At 36.4% G+C, this 13,997-nt stretch overlaps 1 protein-coding gene across 2 annotated transcripts in view; it reads left to right on the forward strand.

The window, feature by feature from the left end:
* Positions 1-13,997, forward strand: part of LOC145680391 (retinoid-inducible serine carboxypeptidase-like) — a 46,248-nt gene that overhangs the window by 244 nt on the left and 32,007 nt on the right. The window contains exons 1-2 of one of the 2 annotated variants that reach the window (XM_081750831.1): positions 42-356; positions 8,308-8,531. In XM_081750831.1, coding sequence (XP_081606957.1) covers positions 299-356; positions 8,308-8,531 — 282 coding nt within the window. In that variant the 5' untranslated portion in view covers positions 42-298. Of the gene's footprint in view, positions 1-41; positions 357-8,307; positions 8,532-13,997 lie in introns of those variants that run through there. The other variant, XM_081750832.1, reaches the window with a different exon arrangement.

Raw genomic sequence — 13,997 nt, forward strand, 5'->3', positions numbered from 1 at the left:
AATAAGAACTAGTACGCTAGGATTACAAACAAACTGAACCTTTCTTTTGACATCAGTGATAAATCTGGTAACCTTGGCAATTGATTTGTTTATGTTATATGTTGACATGAGATTGTGAGTCATGATAAAATGTCATACTCAAGGAAGTCTACCAGAAATTAGTGTCGCAGATTAATTTGTAATAGAAATCGAGTCCAAAGTTCTTTTTGAATCAGTATTATCTAATCACACAAAACTGAAGTACATTTCGTGCTGCGTAACTTAATTGCGTATTACTTGTGCAGACTAATACCGAAAAATGGGGCTGTGTGTGGTGCATTTTTCGTTCATTCTGTTAATAATAAGTTGTGTTTCAGGTATGTTTTACTCGTACAGATTAGCAACAGGGTTGTATGTCTATATATAGAAAGGTAATGAATATACATTGCATGTTAGTAAGCTGTTGATACAAGATTGTTAAGTGGACGGGTGGTCTCTTGAAATACGTGATTACACGCAAATTAAGTTGTAAGCAAGTGCTCAAATATCATTTTACTAATTATGTTCGTGTACACTTTTGTAAACAAGTGATGCCCGGACGGCATCACTTTATTAGGTAAAGTTGAGGGGAGGTGCACCAAAAACATAGCTACAAAAAGGGGTAAGGTGACTCAGTAGTAAAACATGTTGACTGCCCGCCCGCAGAAAAATTGTGGTGGATAACATGTGGCCGTGGGTTTTCTGAATTCTCACATTTTCATTCTACGAATTTCATACATTTTCACTTCCACTAATGTCCCTCTTGTTTGTGAGAGGCAATGGGTTATAGTTAAGGAGCCGTACTTCTCATTTAGGGAAGGACGAGAAACGCCATACTTTCAGGAATTATTCATTGACTATCTAGGATGTTAAAAAGTAGGTAATAGACTGAGTTCTTGCCCTTGTACTTAGTGTGTTTAGGTAGTGCAACAGTAAGATGTATCCTCGTGCACGGGAGATGAGAAGTAGCTGTTCTTAACTATTACCAGGCAAGGTTCTAGAACAAAGGTCCCTCTTCCCATTTAGCTGTAAGAAAGACAAAAAGCAGCGTGCCCTTGCGGGGCTCTAACCCGCCTTCACTCGTTAAGGCTCGCACGGCAATACTATGTAAATTAAATATTAAATTTTGGTACAGAACGGAACCAACCTAAGTACTCATCTATGTAGGGAGACCTATGTTCTAGAACCTTCCCTTTGTGGGACGTAAAATGAAAAATTTTGGGTGGACTGTACAGTACCCGCTCCAGTTGGTATCCTTATGCAAACACGAGAAATTACAGTCGATTAAATTCAACAAAATGGGTCCAAAATTACCTAATCCTAAGCTAATCTGATCCTACTTATCGATGCGCCGTTAGAGCGTCTATTATAAAGTTTACCCAAAATTCCATGGAAGGCAATAATATATATTAGTTTGTCACACAATTATGTCCTTTAGGCAAAAAAAAAAAAAAAAAAAAAAAAAGTTAATGAAAGTGAATAATAGTGAAATTAAGGGGACAGTCTACTAAAAATTTTTCAAAAGCTAATAATTTTTATTTTGCCCGTTTTTCGTAAGTGGAAAGAGATAATAAATGTAACTTACCACAATAATAGATAATGTTATTCTACACCCGAAAAAACAAATCGAAAGAATAATCAGAGTTGCCATCCATAGAAATTACAGTGTTACTAGAATTTGAATTACCCAAAAAGCTAGGTGTAAGCAATGGATGGAAAAATAAACTCAACGGTAATTGATGATTTATCATGCTGTCTATGTTCCTTATTAACTATTTTTTAATTAATGTTTGTATTTATTTTGTAATAACTTACATAAATTATTACAAAATAAATAAGTAGTCTGGCCCTTTAATCCGTTTGTACTCTCCCACCGGGAGTCAAATGCGCTAACCACTAAACCAACTAAGAGGGCTAGAAAAATTGAAATCATACCTAAAGTGGATGAGTCAAATAATTTCGTCACTTCCGCTCTGACCCTAAGTGCAGGGCTCCAATACTTGCGTTTTCAGTTCCAAAAAATAAGTCTACTAGGTAAAGAAAGCATAGGCAAGTGTGTGTTTCACTCTATGCAAATAACTTTCCGTACCACACCTTGCACCACAAAAGTACAATAGGGGACCGCGGGTGTTCAGTGGTAAGGGGCTCACCTATGGTGTATGGAGTCCTTGGTTCGATCCCAGCTCGCGCTAAGTGAGCTTTGTGCTGGATAAACATCGTGTGCGTGGGTTTTCTGGAGGTTCTATTCGTTTTCCCCCCACTTTCTTCATTCCAACATTTCATTCATTTCTCATCATCACCGTCTCCTTTAGCCTAGCTGGCATAACCGTGGGACATAAAACTTAAAGATTTCATTTCAAAAGTACAAGATATCTTTATAAAAAGAGTTAATCCATTCTAAGTGATCAAGCATGTGCCGCTCGACCATCTGCAAAAAATCTAATTTTTTCATGAATGTTTATCCAAAATTAGGGTGCTTCAAAACCACAATTAATTAATTTTTACAACATCCCATGGCGACACAGGGGCTGGCGCCATTTTGCGTTTTTTTTTTTTTTTTTTTTCGATTTTAGACGTTTACGTTGTTTTGAATATCTTAGCACACATTTGTCCTACCAAATTGAAAATTGCTGGACGTCTCCAACTCGTGCAGAGCTAAAACTTTGATCTCTTAACATTTTTTCCTAAAACCACTTGAAGGGGGTGAAGTCAGGGTCTGCAGTAGCAACTTTTTTGGACATTGAAAACATGTTTCGGAAGAGGAAACAACTGACGTAGAGGTCTGAATTTGTGTGTGCATTTAGTCCGGGGACATAAGTTAATACACAAAAATTTACAGATCTGTAGCTGCTCCCAAAGAAAAAATCGTAAGAATTGGGAAATTATGCCAATTTAGCATATTTCACTGTCCAATATCTCCAATGGGCGTAGATAAAAAAATCTCAAATTTTGGGAATAGTTAGTCCTTTAGTATATCATAACACACAACAAAGCACATTTCGTGTTTTTGAGCAGAAAGCCGTCAAAGTATTAAGTAATGACGCTTACATTCCGCAGTTAGTGTTCATACATCGCGACACCATCCTCGGCCTTACCACCACCCGAGTAGAATATTGTATAGTTTCTCGACATTATTTCACCTTTTTATAACCATCACACTTCGTTCAAACCCAGGGGCGCGTTGGATAGTGATAGAACGTTTACCTCTAGTGCGTAGGATCCTGGTTCGTTTTCAGCTCGTGCCAAGTGAGCTTTGTGATGGACAAACACCATGTAAGTGTTTTTCTGGTGGGTTCTCCCGTTTCCTCCCATTTTCTTGATTCCTCCATTTCATTCATTGGCATTATCATTACTCTTCTTTAACCTACATGACAAAAGCCTGGAACGTAAAACTGAAAGATTTAATATCAGTTCGTTTCACTCAAACCCTCTTATGTTCACACTTGTCCATTTCCACTTTTAAATCTTCAAATTTACCCTCAGGTTGTAAAGTTGTTATGTTCCAGGGTCCTATTCTGTAAGTTACTATTTTCCCCTTAGATCATTCTTCCCGGAGTAGTCCCTATTTGGAGATCGGAACGGGGGACTATTTTACCTGAGAAAGAACGAACCTTAAGCTTAGTCTCCCCTTTCGTCCCTTCTAGGAAAAAATAATGTAGTAGTGTTCCCATTTCCTTTTCACGTTTCCATGCCAGTAACCACGTTATAGTTCATTGGCCTTTTAAGACAGTTTCCCCTCCTAAGGACAAGATGTCCTGACCTCTACCCGCTCATCCGCCTTCCAAGGAAGCCGTTGGCACCTTGTAGATGCTAATTCCGTATCCCGAGATTTAATCAGTCCCACCTACGTTGACCACTTAAGGAGTTTCCGGCGTTCTCCCCTGAGGAGGTGTAGGTTGGGATTTTCCCTTCAAGTGAGACACGAAATTACTTAAACCTGTCCAATACTAAGCATTGAAGAAATTAAGACTTCGAATAAAAAAATTGTAAAAAATAAAATACTATTTTTAAAAACATGCTTTCCTTAAGGATAAAACATACGTACTAAAAAGTAAAAAATCTGCCTAAGAAGTATAAAATAATCGTTTTCAATTTTTTTTTAAAAATAATTTCTATTTATGCATGACTAGAAAGAAAAGCATAGGGAGTGCTGTTATGTACTTCTATACTTATATAGAAAATAATGTGTTTCCGAGCTCCTTAGTGGCTAAGCCGTTAGCGTAGGATATCGGGAGAATTGGGTTCGATTTCCGGTGGGAGCTCGGGGGGCGCGGTGGCTCAGTGGTAGAGCGTTCACCTCTGGTGCTTGGGGTCCCGGGTTCGATCCCAGCCTCCGCCAAGTGAACTTTGTGGTGGACAAACACCGTGCTCGTGGGTTTTCTCGGGGTTCTCCCGTTTCCTCCCACTTTCTTCATTCCACCATTTCACTCATCTCTCATCATCACCGTCTCCTTTAGCCTAACCGGCATAACCGTGGGACGTAAAACTTAAAGATTTCATTTCATTTCATTTTCCGGTGGGAGCTCATGTGGTTCGGATTCCACGTTAATCAGTAGGTCCACGTCTCATATAGCCTCGCTGGTGAACGGAACGTTAAACACTCAAAATCAGCTCAATATATGTTTCTGTGTGTGTGTGTGGCTCTGGGGATATTTCTTTAAGGATAATTCTTCCTTTCTTTTCATCCAGGTTCTGAATTATAATCCACGCTAGTATGTTATAAATTTATTGTACATGAGAGCGCTTCCTATGCTATTGTTTTACAAGTACATAAATAGGATTTATTTTTAGAAAAGTAATTTTCTTGTAAAATAAACACTATTTAGTACTTTTTCTTGTTATTACGATATGTTATTTTAAAGGAAAACATGCTTTAAAAATTTTATTTTATTTTATGTTCTCCTTTTCAGTCGTAATTAAACACATTTTGCATTTACATGTTATTTCTTACTAGCTGAAATGCCCGTTCTTCGGTCGAGGAGAATAGGTTTATGGAAGATATTTGAAACTCCCTTTCTCTTACGATACGCATTTCAGTGAAAGTGTAATGATAAAAATCCATAAGGTACTCTACTTTTGGGATAAATCTTGAAACACTTTGCCCCTAGAATACGCCATGTAATAGAAGTTACATTATAAAAACCCAGCTTCAAGTGGGCATTATGTTCCAAAAGTCATTTCTAACTGGTCAGCCGTTTTCCCTTGACCCAGGAAAATATTGATTCGACACTATTCTCAGTCATTTTGGACAGTTTATTTTTCACCCGTTCTCATTCTCATGTTGATCGGGAGTTGACTTGGACATAAACGGCATCAGATGTGTCACTATTCATCTCAGCTACTTCGAAAACTATGGGTTCGACACTAATATCGGTCGTTTACATGTCACCACTTTGCACTCCCGCCCCTATGAGTGCTGCTAGTAGTGCTAGAATTATATGGAAGTAACAATGGAATATTCTGTCACCTGACGTCTGTCACTGAGCTAAATTTCATAATTGTTTGATGATGTGAAATGGGTTAAATTAAGATAGCAAAAGGTGATCTTTTGTTGGAACCATTGTAAGTTAACGAAAAGCATGTAAAGAAAAAAGTCTTGAGCAAGTACCTGTACATGGACTTGGATTATTTTCTTGTTTACTTTTTATTTTGTAATAGTTATTCCTGTATGTTATATTTTTTCTGTACATCAATAATGTCCCAATAACGCTGTTAGTAGATAGATATGTATTCTGAAAGATAAGATACATAGAGAGGGATGACCTTTATGGAGAAAAAAAAAAGAGAATCCGCTTTGATAATGTTTCTTTCTTGGATTATTCACAAATATATATGTAGACATAAAAATAAGTATTGGGGTCGGTACACTGATAACAAAATGCAACATCATATAGTAATTGTGTAGGTGAAGGCAACTCAGAGTTGAAGTATTACAAAATTGTTACACTTCAATATATATTGTACTGTGACAATATATATTTAAAGATTGACCAATCTTTTATGAGATCTGTTCTAAACCATTACACACTAAAGACAAAAGTTCAGGTCAACATTGGTCAGAAATAATGTTAAAAAAGAAGTCAGGCAAAAAAAAAAAAAAAAAAAAAGTACGGTCAGCCGCACTGAACTATGTTAATATCGGCAAACTTCCATCCTCAAAAGTAAATTGTTCTCTATAGATTTAATTAATGAATTACGCTGTATTATAGGGTTTATAATGAAACGTTTATGTATGAAATATGAACAAATAATTTAGACACTTACACTTTTCTTTTTTCTACGGTTCTTATTACTATGCTGCTAGTTCGAACTGCTTCAGCTTCAATTTGTTCGATTACTTTAAACCAGTGCAGTTCTTTTTGGAAGAAGAAATAAAATAATACCTGTACTCATATGAGTACGTTATTCTACACATGCTGATTGATGGCAAAGGAAAGCGTGAAAGTTCAAACGAGAGGGAAAATTAAATGTGTTTCCATATTTTTATAGTCTTGAAATCAAAATAATTTGAAATATGTATTTCGTAAATAATAATAACTAGAGAAATTGCAGTTTTTAAAATTTAGGAAAAAGGTGCCAGTATTGCATACCATGAGAAAAAGTGTACTACCATAAACTAACATGTATTGTACGTTTCATGTTCCTCATGAACTTCTAAAATTTATGTACACTCATGTCCAAAATGATTGTTGCATATCTATAATCGTCTTTTTGTAAGAATATAATTTGATAATGATTTTGCAGGATACTTTTAATACTGAGACTGTGTGTATAATCGGGAAATGTATATTTGTGGTAAATTTCATAGGAAAAGAATTATAAATACGAAAATTAGAGTGAGTAAAACAAAATGTTGGTAAATGGACAAGAAAGTTTTATTTTCGTTTTATTGTTCTTATTTACTGCTGTTTTGACATGAAATTTGCCACATACATGTCTTTACAGACTATACCCATAGTACCATTATAAGAAATACCGGACGAATTCGTTATCAAATTATATTCGTAGAAAAACGTATTTATAGACACGCGACAATAATTTTGGACATGAGTGTACGTTCTCTCAAAATTGATTATTATTTTTTTATGAACGCAGCTTGCTTAAACCAAGATTTGTTATTATTATTATTATTTATGAATTATATGGAATTCTTGTCAAATCTATGTAGGAGTTATTTTATAGGCATTTTCCCCACTTTAACTCAAGTACAAAGCAATAAGGAAAAATGACATAATATTATATATAGTTTCAGTTTTGTCCGAAAGTTACCCTAATGTAACTAGATATGACAAGTTGCCCACTAAGTCAACAAAGCCCTCCTTATTGCTCGTGTGGCTAGCGCATGCATCTTTGGTATATGTGATCCTAGATTCGGTACTCGGTGGGAGAGCATTCAAATTTGAACGCCGCATTATGGTTTCAGTTTCTGCTTTAAACAATAGGTCTACGACATACAGCCTCGATGCCTACAAGAGATGCTAAACTTCAACAGGCAAACTTTACTTGTTGAAGACTAGCGTCCCTTGTAGACACCGAGGCTATATGACGTAGACGTATTGTTTAAAGGGGAAGCCAAATGCGTAATGCGTTCAAATTTTAATTGTTTTGTTTGTTTGTTTAGAAATGTGCATGGAAAAACGAAAATTAAGGTGGAGTAGAAGGATAGATTGAGATTTTGGATTAAGAACACAATGTATACAACAATTGATTTGCTATGGCTTCACAGCCCTCCTCGCTGATCTGGTGGCGTCCCGGTGACAGAGCACGAAAATTTAATTTCACATTAGCCGAAAGGGTATAAGATGGGAAGTTAAACTAAAAAATAAATAAATAAATAAATAAAAGTAAGACATTGCACTTTTTACCCTGTATTCAATGCGCATATAGTCCCCTACACACGTCAGTTAGTATCCATTTGACATAAGGCACTGTCACGTGATTGTGCTTTAATGTCAGGGTATCCTTGACAGATGAATATCCAGAACAGTGCTTGAGTTTTCTAAAGAATCAAGAATTCTTGTCAGTTATTATTGTAGCTTAACCTTCAGTTTTCGTCAGGATCCCGTGACCGGTAATTCTGACTAATATTTTAAATTGTTTTCCCTTAGTCTCATAAGGTTTATGTTGTAATAATAACGGATTTCAGCTCACCAAACCATTTGGCTTCACGTGAGCATTGCTAGACTCCGACTAACAATTCGTTTATACTTTTCATTGTTATTTGAAGTATTGGTTATAACAGCTGTATGTGGAACTTAGGTAATAAATAATTACATAATTTATTTTCAGCTGAGAGGCCGAAGACAGGTAAAGAAACTTGGGGCTATGTTAGCGTTCGCCCAGGAGCCCAAATGTTTTGGTGGTTGTATTATGCAACAGGCACAAGCAACTACAATTCTAAACCACTTGTTCTGTGGCTCCAAGGAGGACCAGGAGCTTCATCTACAGGCTATGGGAACTTCATGGAAATTGGGCCATTGGACGTGAAGCAGAACCCTCGAAACAGCAGTTGGGTACGATTATTTATACCTTAAAATGGGTAGTTATTTACTGGTATTAATTCTCTCTTAAATCTTCCGGCTCAAACTTTCATTTGAAAAACTCCCAAACCTTATCCCAAGGAACTTTATTTACAGTTCCACTGCCATGACTGTGTTTGGAGAGGTGTTTGCTATTTATCACTACTGAACCTCGCACCTCCTTCCCCCTAACACACATAATTCTCCTATACCCTTACTATATATTGCAATTCAATGTGACTGTGTGATCATATTTATTTTCTCCACAAAAGGGAATGGTAGAATAGTGCACATGTTTTCTGGCTACAAAACTCTCGGTGGGGGCACTCAGTCGAAAAAGTGTAGAAAGCTTTTTCAGGCCAGCCACCCTGAATGAGGTTTTCCTGGCTTTTCCTCATTCACACCAGGCAAATGCCGGGGTGGTATCTAACTTATAGGTCCCAGGGTGCTTCCTTCCTTCCCCAATCCTTTCTTCCTTCCCTTTCCTCGGATAGTGTGAGCGCCGAGGGACGTCATCCCTCATACGTGACAGGCTCAATGGTCATAGATGCCGAAAGGCCAGAAATCGAAATCCTAATTCTTTCTGGCTGGAAAGTCAATTTTGCGCCTGTGATCTTACCGTAACCCTTTTCTCTTTTCGTAATAACATTTGGAGAATATTTCAAGCGAAAGTGGGAGTAAATCAATTGTATAGAAACATTTTCCAAAAATCTTTATGGTGCATATCCTTAAACGTATTATCTTCTCTTATATTTATATAGTGCAATTAAGAATTTTCTTAACAAATTCAATCTGGCACATTTTGTTAAGAATAATTAGCACTTACCTATTATATGCCCTGGAAATTCTAATCGGATGATATATTCCTTGTATGATTTCGACAACCATACCTGAAGGTTCCCTTTGTCTTAATGTTAAATGCAAGAAGAAACAATTCCTGTCGAGGTTACTTTTAAGCTGCTATGTTGCTATGCTATGTCGTTGTATTGTTGACTTCATTAAATTCATTTTAATTTTTTTTATCCGAAATAATGACCAAGTTAAAGGAGCACACTAAGCAGACACATTTTATCTATCTTATACCATTTATTCACTGTAATTTGCAGGAGTAGAGCTGTTGTCCTGGGTTTAAGTTGGTGAAATATTTTCACTTCTTACATTATCTTTCATTCTCCTATCAATAGTTCGCGTTTTGCTAAATTTACAGTTATGGGTGAGGTTAAAACAGATATATAACAAAAATAAGTAAGAAAATAATTATACTATCAGTTGCTGTTACAAGCGCAAATTGCGTGCTCTCTCAGTTTCTTGAAAACCAGAATTTCATTTCCGTTTATCCTCGGTTGTTTTTTGTATGCTCATTCTGAGAAGACGGAACTCCATAGAGTAAATACGGACTACAATTGATCTCTTATTCATTCTTTGCTTGAAGACAAGTAATACATAGACAACGTAGTCCTATATTCTATTCCCATTAGTTTATAGCGTAGATTTATAATTCTCTAGCATCTATGTATTCTTTGACTTAAAAATTTAGAAACTATTACTTTTTAACATCTAAAATACAAATTGGATGCCTCCATGTTCGAAATTTCGAATGTATGGCTTGTAAACGCGGCAAATGTAATAATTACGACAGAGGATTATTTACGTCTATAATGCACTCCATATCTTATGACAGAAGCAGCTATAAAGTCATTTAAACGAAAATCTGTTATTTGATATGACTTCGGTGTTGCTATGACTTCGTATTGCTTACTTGATATGATTTCGTATCCTAAAGAAGGAAAATTGTTTAAGATACGAAAAATGTATATTATATATGATTGATTTTTAGCGTTTAATGATTTGGTGCACATCAGTCAAATATAGCCAAATGTTTAGATTATTTGTTTTCTTTTTAAAGTAACTTCATATTAAAAGCAGATTTTAAATTTTTATGTATTCCAATATCAATCAGTTCAGGTGGTTACAATATTCTTCATCGATTAGTTCTTTATCGACCATTTTACTGTGCATGCCTCCTCGTATCTTTTTCCTACCAGTACTACAGAATGATGGGTGATATGTTTAATTAAGGTTAAAATTGTTTCCATAGCCTTCGAAGAAAATAATAAAAGTAAAGAACTTGGCACATATAAATAAGAACATGGAATTTATTATATCACGTGAAATTGATGAGAAGGCTATCGAATACAATAAAACGGTGCATTGTGTTTCATTGATCTGGAAAAAGCTTTCGACAGAGTACCTTGGAATGCAATATGAAAAGTTCTTCGGAAAAGAAAGGTTAAAGAAAATCTAATATATGCAATACAAAATTGTTACAGGAATTGCAAAAATTATGTACGAACATGCAACACCAGAAGCGATGAGTTCTATACAAGAACAGGAGTAAGACAAGGCTGTATACTGAGCCCTCTGCTGTTTATAATTTTAATGGATGATATTACGAAAATAACAAAAGAAAATGTAAAATCCCTTACTGTAGGAAATTGGCACATGAAACAGATACAGATATCAGAATTGGCATTTGCAGACGATTTGGTCCTAGTAGCTAAAGCGGAAAAGGATTTACAACACAAGATAAATGTATGGAAGAATGAACTAGAAAAAAGGAGTATAAAAATCAGCATAAACAAAACAAAAATTATGGTAATAAGTAGAAAAACACAAAACCATACAATAAAGTTGGCAGGTGAAGACTTAGAACAAGTAACACATTTTAAATATTTAGGAGCCGTAATTAAGAATGATGGAAAACTAGACGAAGAAATAAACAATAGAATTGCAGCAGCAGGAAGACTGTACCATGCCATAAACATAAACTTTATAAGTAAAAAAGAGATATCGAAGTCAACAAAGTTAACTGTATATAAAACAACGTACATACCAACATTAAAATACGGATGTGAGTCATGATCGCTGACACCCAAACATCACAGTAAGTTACAGACAAGTGAAATGAAATATTTAAGAAAAATAGAGGGAAAAACAACGAGAGACAGGGTGAGAAATCGAACTATCAGAACGGGACAAAAATAGAGCCTTTGAAACACCAAATAGAAACAACACAACTATGATGGTTCGGACATGTTTACCGTATGTATGGGAAAAGAGAGGATACCGAAAAAGGTGTGGCAGGCTAGACCACACGGAAGGAGACCGAAAGGAAGACCCAGGCAAACATGGGAAGAAATGATAGGAAAAATTCTGAAGGAAAGAGGATTTGGGATAAATGAAGTGAAAATCCTTGGCAAAGATCGCCCCAAATGGAAAGCTGTATGTAAAACCTCTACACCCGATAGTAGAAGGGGCCTGACTAAGTGAAATTGATGTTCTAATAGCGTGTTGCAAATGAACATGGACATAATTAAGTTTTTTGGCAGGGACAGGGTTATGATTATAACGAGCATTACAGAAACATAGTAGAAGAAAACAAGAACCGAAAATATAATATTCTGGTATGTTTTCATTACCTAAGCTACATGTAAGGGAGGATCAGAAACTAAGGTTACAATGTTGATATTTCTGGAATTTCGTCTGTTATAAAGGAATGAAGAGGATACGGTAATTTTAATACATGTAGTTGGCAACTGTGCAGAGTTTCAGCCACTCGTCACCTACGGCGCTATTTTTAGATAAACACAAATGGCAACTCGTTTGGAAAACTGCTCTTGCGAAGCAGTCCTCTCAGCTATTCGATTTCTGTGGCGGAAACACAGCTCAGCTGTAGAACCGCGTCTGAAATTCACAGGTAGCTGAGAGAGGTTTACGGAGAGACTGTAATGTCCCGTCAGCATGTCGCAGAATGGTATAGTAAGTTTGCGGCTGGTAGCGAAAACGTCACCAACGAGGAACGAAATCCAGAAGATCACCATATTGTTGAAACAGTTTCGCTTGGACATCATCGACCACCCTCCGTATAGTCCGGACCTCGCTCCAAGCGACTTTCACCTGTTCCCGCACTTAAAGGAGCACCTAGAACGCCGTCACTTCGCTTCAGACGAGGAGGTGAAACACTTCGTGACAACGTGGCTGAACACGCAAGGACAGGGTTTTTACCAGAAGGGAATCTTCAAACTCATCCTACGATGCGAAAAGTGTCACACCGATATGGAGACTATGCCAAAAAATAACCTAATGTATCTACTATCTGGTGGTTGTATTGGCTGTATGAATTAATATATAACGTTTCACTGCATGCTTTGTAACCTTACTTTCTGATCACTTCTCGTATATTAAACAATTTTTTACGTGTGAGAGACTTAATTGGGAGCACGGTGAGTAGTCGTGGCAGGGCACACATCTCTGGTGTGAGAGGTCCCTGCTTCAATCCAGGGCCTTATGACTTTCTGATGGACAACACTGTGTCCGTAGTTCTATCAGAGGTTTTCTCGATTCCTCTCGCATTTTCATTCCATCAGCTATTTCATAATCATCCGTCTCTCTTAGCCTCAAAAACATATCTGTCGGATGTTAAAGATTTCATGCCATTTATAGCACTCATTTACGCCGTGCTTGCACACACACACACACAAACATAATACATATAGTCAGTGACTTCGTCAAGGAAGAAAAGTTCAACTTCCAGGGTCGTACTGTTTGTGAAAGTTTGTAACATATCTTGATATCTTAAGTGTTGATTGTTTATAATATCTTTGTTGAATGGATTAGTTAAAATCTGAAAACCTCTCTTCCTTTGTATATGTGCCACTGCATATGGTTTATATATACCAACTTAACCTACGCTCTCTACACAGCGCATCATTCACATATGAGCATGAATCTCCTTGTCATTCCTCACAACATCTGTACATGTCCCTTTACAGATACAAATGAAGAACGTGTTGATAAAAATCGGCAAGGGGTATCACAAAGGGGAATTTTTTTCGATTATATTTTCAGTATCTCGCACGGTTTGCAAAATTTGAGCCTACTTCCGATTGGAGTTTCTAATTCATGTATGATCAGTATTTTCTTTCTTCTTGCATGCAGTATGTATTATGTCAATGATATATGGTGTTCATTGGACAAAATACTCCAAACAATAAAGATTCATCTTAGACTCGTTATCCTTCATTTTTCATTATAATTTGGCCACGGAACAAACGCCGGAGGATATACCAAGCCCGTATACAAATGTCTGGTGTTGGAATGTATAACTCGTAAGATATGATGCTTTACTTTTTAAAATTTCAATACTTCCAGTGTACTCCTAAAAAATGCAACAAAGAAACAACGGCCATTTTTTTAAATATTCAATGAAAACTGAACAATCTGCACAAGATTTGCAATCGATGAGAGAAAATGGCATCTTTCTGGAGCTTGTGGTTTCCGAGATATCGTTGCTAAAAGAATTGACCACAAATATATAAACTTTATATATAATATCAATGTGCTTTTAGAAATTTATTTTTAAAAAGAAGAAAAACAATAAGATAATCTTCACGTGGTTTG

This window comes from Thermobia domestica, chromosome 3 (genome assembly GCF_964235325.1).
Source record: "Thermobia domestica chromosome 3, izTheDome1.hap1.1, whole genome shotgun sequence".
NCBI lineage: Eukaryota > Metazoa > Arthropoda > Insecta > Zygentoma > Lepismatidae > Thermobia > Thermobia domestica.